This window comes from Seriola aureovittata, chromosome 11 (assembly GCF_021018895.1).
Source record: "Seriola aureovittata isolate HTS-2021-v1 ecotype China chromosome 11, ASM2101889v1, whole genome shotgun sequence".
In the NCBI taxonomy this organism is placed as follows: domain Eukaryota; kingdom Metazoa; phylum Chordata; class Actinopteri; order Carangiformes; family Carangidae; genus Seriola; species Seriola aureovittata.
Window position 1 is genome coordinate 24,183,400 of NC_079374.1, and position 13,438 is coordinate 24,196,837.

At 43.5% G+C, this 13,438-nt stretch overlaps 2 protein-coding genes across 3 annotated transcripts; one reads left to right on the top strand and one right to left on the bottom strand.

The window, feature by feature from the left end:
* Nucleotides 1-642: 642 nt before the first annotated feature.
* Nucleotides 643-4,397, bottom strand: LOC130177412 (mitochondrial chaperone BCS1). Of its 2 annotated transcripts, XM_056389138.1 has the most exons (8): nt 4,263-4,397; nt 3,723-4,116; nt 3,437-3,576; nt 3,124-3,318; nt 2,505-2,568; nt 2,214-2,386; nt 1,878-1,995; nt 643-954 (listed from the first exon to the last, which is right to left on the bottom strand). In XM_056389138.1, the coding sequence occupies exons 2-8, from the start codon at nt 4,040-4,042 to the stop codon at nt 702-704; spliced, it is 1,263 nt and encodes a 420-aa protein (XP_056245113.1). In that variant the 5' UTR covers nt 4,043-4,116; nt 4,263-4,397; the 3' UTR covers nt 643-701. The 2 variants fall into 2 exon arrangements, with proteins under 2 accessions (XP_056245113.1, XP_056245112.1); XM_056389137.1 differs by having other exon boundaries at nt 3,723-4,395.
* A 172-nt stretch (nt 4,398-4,569) lies between these two features.
* On the top strand, nt 4,570-13,417 carry znf142 (zinc finger protein 142). Its single transcript, XM_056389130.1, has 8 exons — nt 4,570-4,733; nt 5,281-5,559; nt 5,655-5,864; nt 6,260-7,084; nt 7,215-7,392; nt 7,963-10,891; nt 12,293-12,398; nt 12,753-13,417. The coding sequence occupies exons 2-8, from the start codon at nt 5,286-5,288 to the stop codon at nt 13,280-13,282; spliced, it is 5,052 nt and encodes a 1,683-aa protein (XP_056245105.1). The 5' UTR covers nt 4,570-4,733; nt 5,281-5,285; the 3' UTR covers nt 13,283-13,417.
* Nucleotides 13,418-13,438: the final 21 nt, after the last annotated feature.

A 13,438-nucleotide genomic window follows, 5' to 3' on the forward strand; every position in this document is an offset into this window, starting at 1 on the left:
TTCTCTCATCTTAAAACACATTTGTTTACTTTGGCTTTCTCTCGATTATATAACTTTTTAGGCTGGAACAAACTTCTTCTTTGAAAGCATATTGTACCTTGTTTTTAAAAGTGCTATATAAATAAAGTTTATCTGCTTCTAATGTAAACGTGAGCGATACTCCCACAGTGCACATCCAGGAGAGCCATGTGTTTGCTGCTCAAGTTTTGCAGTTGAAACATTTAATAGTAGAAACACTCATAATGGAAATGGAAGTGCTGAAATGTTAGATGGTGTGTAAGCACTGAAAGCAAGTGTGAAAGATGAAAGCAGCTGAAGTGTCATTTGACTACATCATTTAAGAATTTGACTTAATGGTGAGAAATAATCAGTGTCACATGCTAGTCTGTCTATTAAAAAACCTGCAATCAAATCTGTGTCTGTGAAAACATTTTTTTCTAGGATAAATAAAGTTCTTTTAACTTTACTGCAGCGCAGGTCATTGGGCAGCGTGAATATGAGCATCTAAAGAGCCTGAAACTTTTGCTTCAACACAGCAGAAAGCTTTTTGGTACCAATCACAGACTGCAGATAGTCTGTGGGATCAAAGCATATTTGTCTTTGTAATACTGTCCCTCAAGTGGAGATGTAAAAAAAAGTTACTCGTGTTTCTCATATCTCTCTTTATTCAGTAATCAGCCTCCAGACATCTTCCAGTCCTATCATCCTTTTATTTGGGCAACATTGTCTATAGATCCTGCAGGGTCCATTTTGTGCAGCAGAAAGTGTCCTTGTACCTGAGCAGCACTGATCTCAGAGTGAGCGGCTAACGCACGCTCCGCAAACCGCTCTCCCTCCGAAGCAGGTTCCTCAGGGTAAAACCGCCAGAACATCTGGGTGAGCTGCCAGTGTGTGCAGTGGCCAATGTACTGCTTCAGATCCACACGGCCGGGCCGGATCAGCGCTGCGTCTAACCTGTGTGCAGAGAGCTGGGAATCAATGTCACTGAAAATACTTCTTAATGCACGTAAAACTCACCAGTGAAATATCAAGGAACTAGGTAGCCATAGCTTGGGTTGTAATGTGCATTTTAGTTCCCCTCCAGACACTTGAACTCTGTCAAAATACTCTGCTATGATTAATATTTTGTTTCACATGGTTTACCCACATAAAAAGCGAGAAAAAGAAAAACTCTATAGAGTTTAGAAACACGTCTGAATCTGTTTTTATGACACTGTGGCGGAAACACTCAGTCATGGTGTTTACTGATTATTTCACTCATGATATCTCTTGCATTATATAAAAAACATCATATGGATGATGACAGGGTTAAAAACTTGGTTTTCATTGGAGGGGGTCTTAAAAAATATATAAACCTATTACAATAACTATTAATAACTTTTTCATTGTTGTTATTTTGTTGCATGTTTGTTTTTTATTTTTACTTTAAATTAGTTGAAATATTTTAAAGCTGCAGTATTTGATTTTTGGCCACTTGGGACAGCAGCTCAAAACACAACACTTATATTATCTCCTTATTAAGTTTTTATGGTAAACCTTTGTTTGTTTACACAACCAGCAGACTTTACCAATCATGTAATTCCAATATTTGCTCTATTTGTCTCCATCAGTTCTTGAGAAAAATAAATGCTGCACTACAGGAGGTTTCTATCTTTGGGGCAGGTAGTCTACAATGGGTTTATCAGAGCTTTTTTCTTTTTAACTGAAAACAGCTGCCTTCTCTGAGTGGAAATGATGACAGGGTCTGAGACTAGAAAATCAAAACAAGGTCCCAGGATAGACACAAAGCTTCATAGAGCTGAGGAGAACTGCAAAGTTTGGTGATGTGCAACAACGTTTCCTGTAAGTGCTTTCTTTATAAACGTCCTTAAATGTACCTGTCAATGAAGTTGGTGGTCATAAAAACTATTCTGGCCTCAGATGAAGCCACTCCATCCAGAGAGTTTAGGAGACCACTGAAGGTCAGTCTTCCCATTCCCTGGTAGGCCAGAGGGTCTGTGAGGGAAAGACAAAAGACAATGTCTGTCTGAGCAGCCACAGCTTTACAGGGTAGCTCAGTGGAGAATTTTAACTTGTTGATGCATGACTGAAAATATCTGATGGTTCAAAATAAAGAAAAATTTAAATTTCTCATCAAATTAATAACAACAATAACTAATTGTTGCAGTTAGCTTCTACAACAAAGCCAAAACCACCTTTCTTCTTCTACTTACTCTCTGTGGGAAGCAAATCTCGGCTGACAAAGGCTGCATCTACATCCTCCAACAGTATGATGCTTTGCTGCGGTGCCACGCTGAGGAGGTGGTTCAGACGGTCATCAGAAAGGGTTCGGTCACTCAGACTCATCAGACATATGCTGTAGCCCAGCTCGCCTGCCAGCGCCGTGCTGAAACACAAACAACAGGAGATGAAGACGTACAGAACATACGGACAAAAAAAGGGAAAGTAAAAGATATCTACGTGATTTAGTCCACCTTTCACTTTTTAAGCAACAGCACACTCACATAAAGCTACTTTTACCGCATCCTGGGGGTCCATAGAGCAGATATCCTCTTCTGTAGGGGATGCCTGCAAAGACAAAGAAAAAAAAAAACATCATCACTGTCATGCAGATGAACATCACAGAATCACTGGAAGCTGAAAATGTTACCACACTGCGCTTTTCAAAACAGGCAATTTAACAAATAATTAAACTTACTGTATCATAGGACATATAGTTGCTGTGGTTTTGCACATCCTGGCTGATTAGCTACAGATTGCATAGGTTACATCACTGACACCATTTTCCAAGAACTCAACAATACACAATATTTCAGGCGGCCCCTGGTTTCAGCTTATGCCAGTACTGTATTAAAATCATCTTGCAGATGTGAAGCTTGACTTTCCGATTTCTTTATTTCTTATTCATTTGTTTATTTCAATGTTACAATGTTGTTTCATGTTACTGACGCCTAATACTATTACTTTCTCTTCTTGATTGGTGCATTCAAGTGCACTCTAATGCATCTATGAATAATATTAACTATCATAGTACCAAAACATGAATTATATAACCAGGTAACATAAAATTAAAATGCTCCAAGATAACTTCCATGAATGGATTTGAGTCTTGTTATACTTTACCTCTGTCTGTGTACCACTTGGGGTTTCCAATAAAGTCCTTCACATCGTCTACAATCCTTTCGGCCAAACCAGACTCCAGGACCACAGAGCTGAGGGGTCTGCGTCGCCGTGGAAATCCAAAGGGCCTCCACTCAGCACCCATGGCTGTGTACATTACTGTCCGCCCCTCCTCCTGCTTCAGGGCCAGTTCTCTTGCTACAAAACATGATGGACAACTTCACTAAATAGCCACGAAATGGCTAAGGGGAACAACATAATTTAAGTATATTGCATATGACAAGAATATTGTCAGGTATATACTGTAGACCAGTACCTTCTTGCAAGATATTAAAGAAGATTTGTCTGTCTCTGCCTAAAGCAGTGAAAGTGACGGACTCCCATGGCGTTCCAGTGTGCAGATCCACCATCTGCTTCTCTCTGGTCCTCTCCACCCTGATCCACTTCCTCCCATACCTGCAGAGCACAATGGTTGACAGTGTCAAAAGTCGTATTGATGACAGAGAGAACAGCATTTGTCAAGCTGATTAATATATGTAGGATTTTATCTCTATATTTTTATGTCATGCTTCTTAAAAGTATATCCAATGAATTCCTCTGACCAGATGATGTGGTTCCCAGGGCTTGGGTGGAAGTCAAACTGCGTGTGCACCCGTCCACTCTCATGTGCCAGGTAAGAGGTCTCCACGCTCAGGTGCTGAGTGTGCCTGGCGTGCTTGGTGATCCAGCTCAGCAGCCAGTTGTAGCTCTTGTCCCTGCTGGGGACCTCCAGAGTGATCATGTAGTGTCTGCGGAAGAAGATCATCCCCACCTGGGCACCTTTCCTGGCCACTGCCAACGCTGTCCCAACCCCGACCAGTCCGAAGCCAGCCCCAAAGTAGGGGTTATCCTTCAGGCCGTCCAGGAAGTCTGACAGGGGCATGTTGCTGATATCTACACTCCTACACTGGAATCTGACTCTATATCGTTGTTATAACACTTTGTAGGAGCACAGACCTACAGACCAAGTTCAAACTCATTAGCAGATCAGACAGTCGATATAGTTCGGAGATGAATGGTATCTGTCATTGGATGCAGGTAGGCAATTTAATGACAGCTGGTGTTAATTTCTAATTATTTAAAATAATGTATATCCCGCTGACCTGTCTTCCTTGTCTTCATCTCATACCGCAAGCCCGTGACCATTGTAGTTCCCAATGTACACAGTTTCGTTGTACACAGCACTGTTCATCCAACAACAATCCCCATGTGTGTAATGTATGGATATCGGTTCGTGCAGAAGTGGGAGCGACCTCTGCTACTCTTCCTGTGTTCGACGAATATCATTCCGACTGTTCGCCAGCCTAGAAACATTAGTTCCGTTTCCCTTCAAATGTTATCTTAACATAATTTTGCCCGCAAGCTAAGTTAATGACAATGTTAGATAAATGTGTTAGTGAATAATGTAGTGTGTGAATTTTGCTGTAAGAACCGCAACAGTTTAAATTAATTGCTTGCAGGAACTGAGACTTGAACATTTAGCGACCAAAATGAAAGGAAGCTAACGTTAGCTTAGGCAGCGGTAACGGCGATGTTGTTACTACATAGATACCAGTTTATATTATCATAAAAAAGTAAGTGTAACTTCTGATACTAACACTCTATGTAAAATAATTGTAACAAGCATTAACGGCGGTTTACACGAGCTGAATATGCCAGCCATACCGCGAAACTGATAAACGTTGATGGTCTGGTTTTCAGCTACGAAGCACTGCGTAAACCTGGGCAGTAGGTCGAAATTCTGTTTGTTGTTAGTAACAGAATATATGGAAATGGAGGGAAGCCTGTTTGTGTTACTGTGCTAGATATGTGTTGTTAAATCTGTATAATATTACACGTCATTATTATATGGTTACAATATATTTACAGTCATCACAGGACTGTTGTGCTTTTCCTTTATTATGGAACAAAAAAAAGTTGGTTAAAATTGGTAATATAGTTACGGCCAACACTCAAACAGTTGAAACCTATGTGAATAATAACTTATTCTGTATAATGTATATATATTGTATTGAACTAGTGCACTCAAAATTTTATTGAATATGAACAAATATGAGCATATATCACAAATGTCTGACATGCCATTTTTAAAGCTTTGTTCAAATGCTCTGTTTTTTTCAGACACAATGGAGACAGACAAACCTCATCCGTGTGAAAAATGTGGAGAGAGTTTCACAGACAGTGACATGTTTGTGTCTCACCCCTGTTTAAAGAGACTGATTGCTCCATCCAGTAAAGGACAGCTGGGCAACTACAAATGCTCTCAGTGCGATGAGGTCTTTTCCAAGCCAGGTGCTCTGACACACCACTTCAAAACCACTCACAGTGGACACGACCCTGAAGGCCTGCTCCCCTGCACTGACCATCAGGAATGTCAAGCCCACATGACATCCACACATGGTCTGATGGTCTTATTCTTATTCTCCCATGGAGTACTGCTCTGTCGCTCATAATAAGTTGATGTAACATTGAAATGTTGGCATATCTGTTTACAGGGAATGAGACTGCGTCCACAACTGTATGCACTACTGGAGGCCATCAGCCTCAGGTGTCCAGCAGGCCAAAAAGAAAAGTGAAATCCAACCCGGTTTATACATCATCATCACCAGAAGATGGGCACAAGGAACAGCCTCAGAGGGAAGGGCACAATAGTAAAAGAGTGAGAAAGGCAGTCGATAGCGACACTGCTCCACTAAAATCCAAAGGTAGGTACACCAATCTGCAGAGTATAGAGAAGTGACACCATATGTCAGTGACATTTAAACACACAAGTGGTTTATAAGAACATATCAGTCAGACATACAAACATTATATTGAAGGCGACAGTGAATATCCCATATTAATGATTTTACTCTCAGGGACAACGAGACATATTGTTTAGTGTGCCTATCCTGCTGTGACATGTCAACATGTCTCCAGCGAAAAAGGCCAGTGGCATTACAGTACAGTAGCTCTTTTGGTTTACTTACAACAGTGTTGACTGAAGAGCCTGACAGCACCAGGAAACACCAGAGGACAAAACACTGCAACAAAGACAAAATATGCTTTATTATTTAAATTCTAATGTGCAAAATTCATGTCATATGTTCTCGTTCATTAGAGTACCTTGAAGAGGGCGCTGAGCACATCTATCGCACCCACACCTGCCCCACATGTCGACGCTGCTTCAAGATGCGGTCCCACCTGCAGGAGCACCTCCATCTACATTTCCCTGACCCCAATCTCCAGTGTCCCACCTGCAAGCGTTACTTCACCAGCAAGAGCAAGCTACGCATACACAGGCTCCGTGAGGCGGGGGAGAAGCTCCACCGCTGCCACCTGTGTGAATATTCTGCTGTGGAGAGGAACGCAGTCCGTCGGCACCTTGTCAGCATGCATGCCGACGAGGCGGAAGATGGCCTAAACAGTAACAGCTATCCTTGCCCCACCTGTGGTCAAAGCTTTCGCCAAAGCAGGACACTTAAGGCTCACATGAAGATGCACAACATCCCACCGGACAGCAAGCCAGTGGCCTGCTTCCAAGAGGCTTGTTCTTTCCAGAGCTCTTTACGCAAAGAACTTCTCAGACACACTGTTGAAGTTCATGGGATCAAGGCAGTAGAATGTCGCCATCATGCCTGTGGAGCCATTTTTCAAAAAGAAACGGACATGGAGGCTCACTATCGGACACACCTCGCCTACCACTGCTCGCAGTGTGATTTCTCTTGCTCCAATAAAACTGTGTTCCTGCAGCACCAGCGGCACGGTCACCGAGGGGACGACAAGCTCTGCTGTGACTTCTGCTCCTTCGTCACGTTTAACCCCGTGGAGTTTGAGCAGCACATCGGACTTCTGCACGCCAACGAGAAGATCCATCGCTGTTCTCAGTGCAGCTACGTCACCTCACATAAACGGGGCTTGAAGAGACACATGCTGATGCACAGTGGTGAGGATGGAGCCGTTTGATTATTGTAAAGATTTTTTCATCACATTTAGTTGCTTGGGTAACTGTACTACTACTGTGCTACACATCACATCTCCCAATTTCTTTTTCTTTTTTTTTTTCTTTCTAAAAGGTGAGAAGCCCCACAAGTGCAGCCTGTGTGATTTCAGGTGCAGAGATGAGTCCTACCTCTCTAAACATATGCTCACTCACTCAGACGACAAAAACTTCATGTGCGCTGAATGTGGATACGTCACTAAATGGAAGCACTATCTGAACGTCCACATGAGGAAACATGCTGGAGACCTCAGGTAGATATTTCTGTGTATATTTGTATCTTGTATTTATCACTGCTGTGTACGAACAGATCTGTCAGACATGATGATGTTTTTTCAACCATGTCCTGCATATTTCAGTCTAATTCAATTTAGCTGAAAGCCTCTACATGCCCTTGCTACACCCACACAGGTGGTTTCACTTAATTAGATTAGAGCTTTTCTTAGGACTGTGGAAGCGTCTCTTGACTCATTGACGTCTCTCTGACCTTCCTGTTACTTTGGTTCAATCTGTGATGCTATGAACATACTTGGTTTTAACTATATTATAATATACAATATAGAGGATGGCGACCCTGTGCATGTTGTGTTCTCTTTAGAGTGTTGTCAGTCCATATCCTTTAAAAGTTAAGAGCACAAACAGCAGGGAAAGAATGTGAAATAACGAAAACAATGGTAGAAAGAGAAACAATTCTATGATGTTGCAGCTTTTTCTGCCTCAACTCATTATTAGCTGTATTAGCTTTTTGTAGACTCCTAGAATATAGTGCAGCTTTCTGTCTACACTATTGTTGTTACTGCTAAACTTCCTGTCTCCTCTCCTAGGTATCAGTGTGATCAGTGCCCCTATCGTTGTCACCGCATGGATCAGCTAAATAGCCACAAACTACGACATCAGGCCAAATCACTCATGTGTGAGATCTGCGCTTATGCCTGCAAGCGCAAATATGAGCTTCGCAATCACATGTTGGCCAAACACTCTGGAGAGGAAAAACAGCCGTCCGTCTTTAAGTGCAAATACTGCACATACACCACCTGCTACCGACAAGCACTTCAGAACCATGAGAACTGCAAACACACCAAGCTGAAAGAGTTTCGCTGTGCCCTTTGTTTCTATTCGTCGTTCAGTAGCATCAGCCTCTTCCTGCACAAGAGGAAAGCTCACGGGTATGTGCCTGGGGACAAAGCATGGCTGGAGAACTACGCTGCAAAGGAGAAGGAGAGGAACTCAACGGAGGTCTCGCAGGATTTTTACAATAAGCGTTCAACAGCTCCTGAGCTCTCTGATCAATCCACTCAAGGACATCCAGCATCTCAGCAGAGAGAGCAGTCTGGTCTTCCTGGTGCAGGAGATCACAGTGCGAGCAAAGAGACTGTGCCTGGATCACAGACTGTAGATGCCGTAAATGTTTTTGATGTTGTTTCTGAAGAGGTTGGTCACAGTCCTCCTTCTGTCAACAGTCAAGAGGAGTACTGTACTCTTATTTTGACTACACTATCCACCAATGATTTTCAAACGCCCTCGTTGCAAAATGTGGAGGAAAACTCTCCAAATCCAACTCCAAGGACATCCACCTCTGGTACCTCTAAAGAAAAGGCAGACTCCTCTTCATCTGCAAGTTCGTCAGAGGAAGATAATGTAGCGATGGCCCATGAAGAGTGGGAACTAAGTGACTTAGATGACAGCTATAAGCCTCTGAATAATTCAACCAGTCAACCAGTTGAGCCTGAGAGGCGTCAAACACCTCAGGCTCAGAGTGATGATGAAGCAACCGGCTCAGTTTTGCCACCTGAGCAAAATCAGCCATTAGACTCTGAAGTCCGTCGGAAAGCTATGAAGAAGCACGACAAGGACCAGGCAGACGCCATGCTTTTGGAGGGACGGGTGCAGATGCTCGTGGTGCCGACTAAAGACGCAGTTTATCGCTGTGACAAGTGCTCTTATGTAACCTTCGAGGAGACGGCTTTGAAGCACCACCGCCAGACTCTGTGCCGTGGAAAGATGAAGGAACACAAGTGCCAGGCCTGCGGCGCAAAGTTCAAACAGAGGCGAGGCCTTGATAGTCACCTCGCAAAGAAGTGCCCAGCATTACCCCGAAAAACAAGGACATTTGTAGGAATTTCAAATGTATGTCTCGCTACAGAGGAGAGCTCTAGTCAGGGTAAGGAGGGATCAGAAAAACTGACTGAGGGAAGAAATTCTAATCAGACAGAGTTTCTGTCTTCGCAAAATAAGATTTCCACGGACTCAAATAATCAGGAATTTCATCAGCAAGAAGACGAAGTATGTGCATCTCATTTAACAATCAGCGAAGGCTTTGATGATAATGCCCCTACATCCACTGGAACAGAACATCAGATAAATAAACCTTTGAAAGTGAAGCTTGTGAAGAAACAGTTAGCTTCACGCAACAAAGACAGAGGTTTATCGTTGCAGAAAAAGTCCCTTTACACTAAAAAAGATGGGAAATTTAAATGCAAGTTGTGCAACTTTTCATCAGTCAAGCTTGCAACAGTTGAACGGCACCTCTCAACCTGCCAAAAAAAGTTTGGGAAAAGAGAGAGTCGGATCCTTTCAGAGGATGATGAGTGTGATAATGAGGCAGTGAGAGAAAAAGAGGACTCGGTGGATGAGGACAGTGGAAGAACTAAGAAGAAACATCAAGTGTTCTCCTGTCCAAGCTGTGGATTTCAGTCCAATCAGAAGACAGCACTAGACAGCCATAAAAAGAGAGGCTGCATGAAGCCAGATGAAGTCCAGTCATCTGTAGACAGATCTAAAATTTCTTTGACCCGTCACATTCTCTCTGTTCAGAAAAAAAAGAAGTTTAATGTTGTTAAACCTAAACATTTGCATTGCCAGCACTGTGCTTTCACCTGTAAGCAACAGCGATGCATGACACAACATGTCGCACTCAAACACAATGGTGTCAGGCCTCACCGGTGTCGATACTGTCCCTTTGCCACCACGAGGCGCTATCGACTGGAAGAGCACGAGTCTCTGCACACAGGACTCGGCCGTCACAAGTGTGATGTGTGCGACAAAACCTTTGGGGCTGTGACCAAACTGCGTCAGCACAAGATGCGCATCCACGACAAACAGCCCACACACTTCTGCTCACTGTGTGACTTCTGTGGCTACACGCTTGATGATGTGAGGCGGCACAACCTCAGATGCCACACGGGGGAGTTGGAGCACGCTTGCACTCATTGTGATGCTCCCTTTAGTTCAGAAATTGCATTAAGAAATCACTGTAAACGTAAGCACCACCTCCAGGTCTGTTTCTCATGCAAGCAGTGTGACTACACATGCAGCAGCGAGGTCACGCTGAAGGCCCACCAACAAAGCAAGCACCGTCAGGTGAAGTGCGCCACCTGCCAGGAGTCTTTTGAGACAAAGGAAAGCCTGGAGGTTCATCAGAGAACCCACCTAGCACATCCGTGCCAGCTGTGCTGCTTCGCTGCTAAAACGAGGCAGCTGTTAGCTCAACACCTTCTGAATGAACACGAGGAGGGGCCTTTGGAGGACAAGCCTCTTAACTGTAGCATTTGTCAGTTTGCCTGTCGGCATCAGCTGGTGTTAGAGCAGCATCTTCGCTCACATGGGGGCAAGCGTCTGTACAAATGCACAGACTGCGAGTATTCAACCCGCAACAAGCAGAAGATCACATGGCACATTCGCATACACACCGGGGAGAAGCCTTACAGCTGTGAGCAGTGCAGTTACACCTGCACGGATCCATCTAGGTTGAAGGTAAGCTCAAAGTTTATAGGATGATCATTATTTGTAAGATAAACCCTCAAACACGCTTCCTTAAAAAGGCTGTTTTAGATGGAATATGATGCAGTTAGTTCTGTTTGTCTTTCCTCACAGGAGAGAGTGTGTATTTTTCGGTGAGATAAGCTTTTAATGGGTTCAGGGACAACTCAAGAATCCTTTTAATTTAGTGATTCATCCCTAATTACTGTTTGTCTCATCAGCAGGAAGATGAAGGGGAGCATCATGTTGAATAAGATTGACTCTTGCAAGACAAAGTACCACATTAATGTCTCATTCAGACTCACAGACGCATTATAATGGTCACTAATATGATAATAAACTAGTAATTGTATATAATCACTACAATATTGATGCTGCCGCTCTGGCAGTTTTCCCTCTCCCCTGTGGCTCGTCCTCTACTCCTGCCACCCCACTGCTGGACATCTTCCCTGTCTCTCTGACTGAGTGAAATCATCATCAGTCTAACAGTAATGGAAGAAAACAGCCTACCAGTCACTTAATCAGATTGTGAGGTAAACCTGTGTGGAAAACATCATTTGCCAATCCAGCAGGTTTGGCAACGTGCCAACAGCTGACTTTATCTGAGGTTAGATTTACATTAACTCAACATGAGGGTGAGTGGTGGTGTATGGCCAGTGAGTCCAGTCCTTCTTTCTTGCTCACCACAGTTGATAGGTACACAGATGAAGAAACCGAAAGGGTCTGTAAAAACATGCGACCGTCCGACTGTGGCACAGGGGAAGAGGGGGGAGGACAAATGAACCAAAGAGCAAATTTACTTGCTTCTTATGATACACATCAACTTTCTGGTAATGCACTGTGCCCTATTTGTTTGAAGTATGAACCCAACAGATGGCCAATTCTTACTCATTACCCCATTTATTTTTTAAACAAACTAGTTACAATGGAAAGAAAAGATGACACAGTGGATTTTGTTTGTAGATATTTTCCTACAGGCATAGACATTACAACCTTTCCATCCGCTGTGCAGTTGGTCCACCGGAAACCCTTCTTACTCAACTTCCCTGTTTGTGTGGTTTCTCTGTTTGTGTGGGGCAGTAAAATATGGCAATCAAAAAAATCCTGCACAGTGTCTGACCTGCAGCCAACAGTTTATTGCGACATTTCGGTCTCACAACAAAAACAGTTAATAAAGTGTTTGTTGCAAGTCAGACAGTCTGCGGGATTTTTCGATTGCCACTTTGGATCCCACATCCTGTTCCTACGCAGCTGCCTCACAGAATACATGTGCAAAGTTTTCTCCTGCTTTGGGGCAGTAAAATATGACATTGACTGGAATCCAGAAACCAAAGCACAATGACAGTGATAAGTGTTGTTTTATTTTTCTTTGTTTTGTAATCATTTCTACTACAGCTTCATATGAGGGTTCACCAAGAAGAGAAGAAGTACCTGTGTCCAGAGTGCGGCTACAAGTGCAAGTGGGCGACTCAGCTGAAGTACCACATGACCAAGCACACAGGTATCAGCTGCAGATAAAAGTTGATGATAATAGTAAATCGGTACTTGAACAGTGATTTTGTTTCACCTTTTTGTGTCTTCCTTTCTGCAGAATCTGCTTTCATGTTACTATTTATGTTAATCATTTTTACTGCTAAACAAGCAAAACTTTATTTATACAGCACAATTCCTTCCAGATGGAAGCCCAATGTGCTGCACAAAGCATGAATTATCAAGGAAGTTGCAACCACAAAAACTAGTGACACATAATATCTTTGCTCACATATTTTTCGCATAATTTTTAAAATGGTCACCTGAATTTAAGGTAGTTTACAGATTAGTGTTAATAAAAAAAACATGTCTTTGTTGTCTGCAGGAGAGAAACCATATGCCTGTGACGAGTGTGACTATCGCACCAACAGAGCGGACACCCTGCGTGTCCACCGGGACACACAGCACTGCGACATGCGCCCTTACGTCTGTGAAAAATGCGGCAAAGCTTTCAAGACCAGTTTCATCCTGAAGACCCACCAGCGGCAGCACAGCGACGACCGGCCGTACACGTGCGGGTTGTGCAACAAGGCCTTCCGGTGGCCGGCAGGTCTCAGACATCACTACCTCTCGCACACCAGGCAGCAACCTTTCTGCTGCCGCCACTGCTCCTACAGAGCCAAACAGAAGTTCCAGGTGGTGAAGCATTTGCATAGACACCACCCGGAGGTGTCGGTGGAGCAGGGGGTGGTGAGAGACTCTGAAGCTGTTGGCCTGACCCTGAAGGAGGCTTTGCAGGGGACATTGGATGAGAGAGCAGCAGAGGTGGAGGAAGAGGGAAAAGCCACGAAAGTAGCAGAAGGAGTCGTTGAAGAGGATGAGCAAAGAGAGGAGGACAGCGAGACAAGACAGTGAAGACAGAGCTCAATACTGTATCATTATCTGTCAGTATTTATATTTCACCGCTTGATTTCATTGTATTGTAAAAGGCTAATAAAACACATTAGTACACGTTGTTAAATGAAGGAACGTGGATTGAACGATGTGTGTGTGTGTGTGTGTGTGTGTGTG